Source organism: Enhydra lutris, unplaced genomic scaffold, assembly GCF_002288905.1.
Source record: "Enhydra lutris kenyoni isolate GAN:26980312 unplaced genomic scaffold, ASM228890v2 scaffoldscaffold4, whole genome shotgun sequence".
Classification (NCBI taxonomy): domain Eukaryota; kingdom Metazoa; phylum Chordata; class Mammalia; order Carnivora; family Mustelidae; genus Enhydra; species Enhydra lutris.
In genome coordinates, this window is record NW_019154088.1 from 51,227,816 (window position 1) to 51,235,748 (window position 7,933).

General features: G+C 42.3%; 1 protein-coding gene across 1 annotated transcript in view; it reads right to left on the reverse strand.

The window, feature by feature from the left end:
* LOC111138536 (glia maturation factor beta) overlaps positions 1-5,977 on the reverse strand; it is a 15,685-nt gene extending 9,708 nt beyond the window's left edge. Inside the window, exons 1-2 of the mRNA XM_022490556.1 lie at positions 5,847-5,977; positions 1,189-1,285 (exon numbers count right to left, since the gene is read on the reverse strand). Coding sequence (XP_022346264.1) covers positions 1,189-1,285; positions 5,847-5,849 — 100 coding nt within the window. The 5' untranslated portion in view covers positions 5,850-5,977. The remainder of the gene's footprint in view (positions 1-1,188; positions 1,286-5,846) is intronic.
* Between the last annotated feature and the right edge of the window lie 1,956 nt (positions 5,978-7,933).

Sequence of the window (7,933 nt, forward strand, 5' to 3'; positions counted from 1 at the left end):
GCCTGCCTCTCAGCCTACTTGTGATCTCTGTCAAATAAATAAATAAAATCTTTAAAAAAAAAAAAAAAGAACTGTTTGCCTACATTGTAGGTTTTTTTTTTTTAAGAGGTTTTTTTAAATTTATTTACTTGACAGAGAGAGATTGACCACAAGTAGGCAGAGAGGCAGGCAGAGAGAGAGGGGGAAGAAGGCTCCCTGCCCAGCAGAGAGCCAGATGCGAGCCTATCTCAGGACCCCAAGATCATGACCCGAGCTGAGGCAGAGGCTTAACCCACTGAGCCACCCAGGCGCCCAAAACTCATTACAAGTTGTCACTACCTTATTAACTCACATCTGCCAGATGCCTCTCTGTTAAGTATAGTCTATAGAGATCTACACTGTTACCCCCTTGCCCTTCTTTCACCTTTCTAAATCCCTACCCCACATACTAAATACTACTTAAGAATATAAAAGAAATCTGCATGACATCAGATAAGCTCACAGTGGGAGAGGCAATATGCAAATCATTCTTCCCACTGTCAGAAGTCAGTGACACTTAAAAGTAATCTCTATGAAACTAGCAGCTCAAATCAAGAATTGAAATAAGGCCTCAAATCACTGTGAAGACAATGCTGAACACTTTAACGTTTTAGGTGCAGGCAAAGGTTTCTGGCTCAGACTGAATGAGCAGGCAATTTTTAGCCTCCTGAGAAGTTAAAGGATGGAGTTGGATGGGTCACTACAATGACCAGGTGGCTAAGATCATCTCCAGAGCTGTACAGGCAGCTGAGGAGAGAGGTAGGGCGCTCCACCTCTGTTCTGGGATAACAGCTGTTACTTACTTTTTAAAGTGATGTAAAAGCAAGGCGAAGGGACACCTGAGTGGCTCCATCCGTTAAGATTCTCCCTTTGGCACAGGTCATGATCCCAGGGTCCTGCGATGGAGTCCCCATTCCCCCTCTCCTTGCTCAGCAGGGAGCCTGCCACTCCCCCTACTTGTGCACACCCCTGTGCGCCTGCATTCTCTCTCTCTCTGACAGGTAAATACATAAAATCTTTTTTTAAATAAATAAATAAATAAATAAAAGCAAGAGGGAAGATTAAAACAGAAGGAGGCAAATTATTTCCTAATGGCTCAGTTTATTCAATGTAGCTACAAGATAAAAATCAATGAAGACCATGTAACTGAGGCAATCACGTTTAGCTTACTTATAATAGCAGCATTGTTCGTTTCTTTGCGAAAACGAAACTTTCTCAGCTTTTCCACTAAATCTTCAGCGACATCACAAACCACCAAAGACTCACTCTAGAAAAGAAAAAAAATCATGTATAAAACACCGTAACTTCAGTACAAGTATGTGTGTTAAAGTTATAAAACTTAATACCTTTAAAAACATATACTGACATCTACAAATGTCACAGTTATGTGGGTTAACATGAAACACACGAAAACTTAAAAAGGTTTTAAATCTACCAATGTTTGTATCTAAATTATACACATTTGATCATCTTACATCTAGGCTAAGCTTTAACTTTCTCTTTGGCTAATAAATAGCTTAAAGAACTAGATACAGGGGCGCCTGGGTGGCTCAGTGGGTTAAAGCCTCTGCCTTCGGCTCAGGTCATGATCTCAGAGTCCTGGGACAGGGAGCCTGCTTCCTCCTCTCTCTCTGCCTGCCTTTCTGCCTACTTGTAATCTCTGTCAAATAAATAAATAAAATCTTTAAAAAAAAAATTTTAAAAAAAGAACTAGATACAATAATGTGCAACTTCATCAGAATCATAGAGGAAGAGAAGAATATAGGAAATTCAAGGATCACTGTCTGCTGTTACAAAGTATGACATTTTTGCACTAGGCAGGAAAGTAATCTTTATTATACTTTGAATTAATAAGACCTTGGTTCATTTTTGTGTCTCACAACTATGAAAAAATACAAATAAAGTATGAAAGATAAACCACAAGAGTAAAGACCAATAACATTTTCTATCTTAATGAAATGACTATGGGAATTTTAAAAAAGAATTATTGAGAATTATGAAAGTGAGATGCCTGGCTGGCTCAGTCTGTAAAGCATGCAACTCTTGTTCTTGGGGTCATGAGTTCAAGCCCCACATTGGTTGCAGAGATTACTTAAAAAAAAAAAAAAAAAAAAAGGAACTATGAAAACAAAACCAGATGAACAAATATAAAAACTAAAAGCAGGGGCGCCTGGGTGGCTCAGTGGGTTGGGGCCTCTGCCTCCGTCAGCTCAGGTCATGATCCCAGGGTCCTGGAATTGAGCCCCGCATCAGACTCTCTGCTGAGCAGGAAGCCTGCCTGCTTCCCTCTCTCTCTCTGCCTGCTTTTCTGCCTCCTTGTGATCTCTGTCAAATAAATAAATAAAATCTTTAAAAAAAAAAAAAAAAAACAACTAAAAGCAGCTTTTACAAATTACGAAAAAATAAGAGATTCATCTTCAGAAATGTGGCAAGGAAATGACCAGAGGACTCTTCTCGTAGTAATGCAAATGTATTACTGATTGTAAACACAAGCATGGATTTTTTTTTTTCCCTTTTTTCAATGTGTGAAACTTTGAACACATACAAGAGAATAGTATCGTGGAACCCTATGCACCTATAATTCAGCTTCAAACATTATCAACACACAGCCAATCTTATCACATGATCACTCTCCACATTGCCTGATGGACTGTCAAAAGCCCAAAGTTATTTCAACTATAAATATTTTAGTATGTATCATTAAAATGACAGTATGTGACATTAAGAATATAAGGACAAAAACATTATCTCACCTTAAAAAAAAACTAACAGTAATTCCAGTATCAAACAAACAAACAGGATTCAAATTCCCCTCAATGTTTTGTTTTTTTCCCCCAGCAGTTGGTTTAATTAAGTCAGATGCCAAACAAGGTCCACATTCTTTAATCTTTTCATATATAAGGCCCCCACCCCGAACCCCCCACCTCCACTCCTTCAAGAGAATTAGAAGAGTTCTGAGACCAATGCTAAATACAGATGTGTCATTATAACCCAAAAGGACTAATGTTGTCAATTTTAAGTTAAAACACAAATTTAATAAAAGCTTGCTTTTTTAACCTCATATTGGGTAAATGAGAGCATAGGTTAAAGCAGGAAATAGCTGTCAATTTTAAATTGTCCTTTAAACTCAGAACACTGGTAATATGTAAGGTATGATATATCCCAGGATATGCTATTTACAGTAAAAAGGGCATTCCACCAATAATTATTATCCAATGAATAAGGCTCCTGCAGGAGTCAAGTACATGCATCCTATTAGTTCTCCTTAGAGAAAGAGGTGCTAAGTCATATGGAGCTTCCTAAAGGTAGTATTCAATCCTAGTCTATTTTTTTCTATCTTTGAAGAAAGCTGTAGAGTGAAAAAACTAGACTTTTCATTCTCTCTTCAACCAAAGGTAGAACCCATCAGTGAAACGAATAAGTATTTTAGATTCCTCTTCAGGCAAAGACCAATTTATCACAAGTCTTATCTTCCACCTCTCATACTCAGAGCTGCTCGTGCAATCTTGACCTTCTAAGGACCAGGCACCAAGTGAAAAACATGCTGTGATTTAATTTATATAGCTCTTTTTGGGGGCATATTCACCCCTCCCAATACCATAATAAGATTCCTTTCTACAAGAAAAGGGACCCAGGCTCAGTCAATTCTAATTGCTTAGTAGAAGCATTTAAGAATAAGTGTAACATTCTGCAAATAACTCTATATGAGAAAATATCAACACACAGTTAAGGGCAGTGTTGAACTCAAGTGTTCACCTACTGGTTTATCCACGTCAGGAACACTTAGTGTAAGCACTGTGCTAAGTGCTGGGGATACAATCGTATAAAATTATATCGTATAAAATAAATAAATAATATGGGTCTGCCCTCAGGGAGCTTCTAATATAGTCTACACAGAACAGACCTACATCAAAAGGATCACGTAAGAAAACACACTTGTTTGCACCTGTGATAAGAACTAGGCAGGAGAAACAAAGGCTGCTGCTACAAGAACTTAGGACTGAGGAAGACCACCGCAAAAGATCTGCCTGAAAAAGGTATCTGGAGGACCAAAACTGCCTATGCATAGACTCTTTGATTAAAGGGATCACAGCACATCTAAGTTAATGAAAGGCCTGCACGACTCAAGCACAGAGAATGAGCAGGAACACGGTATAACAGGAAGTTGGGCAGGGGCTGGACCACATAGGGCCCAGTGGGTCATATTTTGGTCTTTATCCTATGAGCAATGGGAAGCCACTAAAGTGTTTTAAGCAGAGTGGTTATGGGAAACGTGACCAGATCTGCATGCAGGAAACAGGCAGAGTGCCAAGATGAATAAAGCAAGACTAGTTACTTGGCAAGCTTAGTACAAGGAAGAGATGAAAAGTAGCTGAGGTTGATGGAGATGGCGCTAGTGACAGATTGGGTATTGGACAGGTGAGTTAGGAAAAAGTGTTATCAAGGTGACTGGGAAGCTTCCCACTTGTGTAAGAGACCAAACAGTAGCTTTCACTGAGTTAAGAACACTGAGGAAGAGCAAAGAGCAGGTCTGCAGGGCAAGAGCACGAGTTCTACTTTGGACAAACTGAGGTGGCTCTGAGGCACCCAAGTGGAGAAAAGCTTCCTAGAGGATAACTAAATAATGGGATATATAGATCTGGACTGGATCTCAGAAGCAAGCGTGATAAAAATTCACAAGTCATCTGCTTACAGAGAGGAGTTAACTGAAGCTATGAGTGTAAGGGAAGATGAAAAGAATACAGAATGGAAAACAAAGCATTAGACTGGAGCCTAGAACTCCTACATGTGATATTCAGGTAAGGAGAACAGTCTGCATGGGACACAAACGGTCCAACAGGAAAAGTAGAAGAAAAAAGAGAAGCCAAGGGAAAGCGTGCAGGAAGAGAATGCTTCAAAAAGGAGAGAGTAGTCAACTGCCTAGAATGCAGATGAAAAGTCAGGAAAGATGAGAACTGAAGACAGTCCCTTTGATTCGGTGACCACGACAAGATCTATTAGATGGAGGTGGGTTAAGAAATGAGTGGGAGGTCAGACATAAGACAGTGGGGGATTGTGTTTTGTTTCTAATCAGAGAAAGGCGCATATTTAAACACCCGGTAGGAAAAGATCCAGCAAATTCTTGTTAGGCAATTTATTTATTGAGTTAGGCAATTTATTTTTGAGTTAGGGGTTCAATCCATTCGAGAACGGAAGCGAAAGCACCCAGAACAAACTAAAGCTTTTGACGGTCACTTCAAGGCTAAGAACCAAAACCGTAGGTCAAAAGATTTCCAACTGCCCTAACTGGAAGAAAGCAATACGTAAAAATCCTTAAAGGCAGGCCGGGGAAGGAGGAGACAAGCTAAGGCGAGGCCGTGAGAATGGAATCTGAAATTTCGAGCCCTTCCTGCAAAGGCCGCCAGGCGGAAGGAGCTCAGCGCCTGTCTGCCCTCAGGCCTGGCCCGGGTCCTGGCAAATAAACTGGTGTTTGGGGCAGCCCTTCGAGGTGCCAGACCCCCGGGCCCCCGACCCTGCAGTTGAGGAGCTGGAAGCCTCCATCCAAAAAGACCAGGCGAGAATAACCTAGCCGTACTGGCCGCACCCCAGTCCCGAGATCCGCTGGGCGGGTCGACCCCAGGCACGGCTGGAGGATGCTGCCCTTAGGCGGGGTGGCAGCGGCGGCGGAGGGAGGCCAAGTCCCTGGCTGTGGGCACGCGCCAGCAGCCGGAGCGGAAGCGGCCGCCGACTCACCCCGGGCGCTGCCCGCCGAACTGGGCTCTGGCAAACGGGAGAGCCCGGCTGGCTGGCCCAGCCCTCCGGCCCCCGCCCTCCCGGCGGCAACTCACCATTTTCCTTCCGGCCGTCCGCGGCTCCTCGCCTTCCCTCGGGCCCCTTTAAGAATGGCACGGCTGCCGCCTCCCTTCCTGCCCCGGCGCCTGGTAGAGTCGCCCCCACCCATCAACGCGGCCGGCGCGGGCCGCCACGTGACGGCGGACGGCGGGAGGCGAGGCTCAAGATTCGCCAAAACGCGAGCGCCCGCTAGTTCCTGCTCCTTTTAGGAAAGGAGATTCTGTCTGCTTTAGCCAAACTCTGAGAGCAATTTCATGCTGACATAATTAAGTCAAGTCAGTCGTTTCAATGGCAAGTATGTACATTGACCAGAGCCTACATTCCAAATTTAACTCTCCACTGTGTTTTTTTTAATTTATTTATTTGACAGACAGAGATCACAAGTAGGCAGAGAGGCAGGCAGAGAGAGAGAGGAGGAAGCAGGCTTCCCGCTAAGCAGAGAGCCCCATGCGGGGCTCGATCCCAGGACCCTGAGATCATGACCTGAGCTGAAGGCAGAGGCTTTAACCCACTGAGCCACCCAGGTGCCCCTCCACTGTATTTTTGAGCATGGAGTTCAACCCGTCCCAGAACTGAAACCAAAGCCTCCAGGACCCTCAAAGGACCCTCAAACGTAGGCATGCCTGCCTTTCCTCCACCCTCTCTGAACATCCCACCCCGGATCCCCACCACTTTCCAGGACTGGATGAATACATTCCTTTTCTCAACGGTGTTTGTTTATTGAAGTGTAATTGAATGATGACTGCTGTCTCTGTAGGTGTTATGAACCACAGCCTAATGACACTTTAAGAAGTTTCTGTAGGAGATGCGAACTTACGAGAGCAAGCTAATTTTTTAATGTGGTGAGGAAACTAGTTTGGAAGAAGCAAAGTTTGAACTCTAAACTCATGCAGTTCTGCCTTCAATAAAGAAACTCCCTACGGGCGCCTGGGTGGCTCAGCGTCCTGGGATGGAGCCCCGCATTGGGCTCTCTGCTCAGTGGGGAGCCTGCTTCCCTTCTCTCTGCCTGCCTCTCTGTCTACTTGTGATTTCTGTCAAATAAATAAATAAAATCTTTAAAAAAACAAAAACCCTCCCTGAGGCAGGATATCATTTAATGACTTGTTAGCATGTTAATAAATAATATTAAGTCAGGGCTCAAAATACATAAACTGATACAATATCTACCTTTGCTCGTAAGTTAGAAAAAAGTATTAGCTTTAAGAAATTCCACAGCTCAACTACATTCTCATAGTGATCTGCCCCCATAATACTTTTTACTATGAGAAGGGGACCAGTAAGTTTGACACATACTATCTGTAACAAATGATGGAAGAGAAAATGATGTTAGTGGTCCATCAGCTTATTATATTCGACTTTAACATAGATTCTCCCACGAACTCTGCACCTTTTCCCCAGATCTCCTCTCTCTACATCTATAAGAGAAATTGGAGGAAATGGTGAAAAATTTAACATTAAGCTACATAACATCACACTTGATAAAAAGAAAACCCATTGTTATTTTTTTCCCCTCCCCTTTCATTCTGGTTTTTTAACATTTCCCAAGTGTTACTGGCTATGAAATGGCTGGTTTTATATCAAACCAAAGAAAGGTTGGACTGGGTATACTGACAAGATAAGAACACTGGTAAAAATGTGATTTATTTTCTTTTATGGGAGGTATAAAATTAATATAGACTATGTACAGAAACTTCTAACTCATTCTATACAAATGTTTTAACCACAAAAAATATTACAGCTATTTTAAATGGGGTTTGGAAATGCCATCCAACTTGAGTTATTCATGAAGGGGGTGGGTGGGGGTATGGCACAAAGTTCCAGAATGTTTTCCAAAACTTTTCTGCTTGGTTAACCTGTATAAAAAGGTGAAGAACCTATCAATACTAAGATGTGTTGAAGTCACTGAAATGTGTTTTATCCCTGGGAAGCATCTGACATGAAGACAAGATCAGGGTCAATGGTAAAGGGGTATTCTAAGTAAAAATTAATGGAAGATCAGAATTAGAAAAATCTTTTCTGGCCTGAATTTTTTCTAAGTCCTTTTTCTCTGTAACAGCAGGCCTGCTAAAGTATATTTGTATTA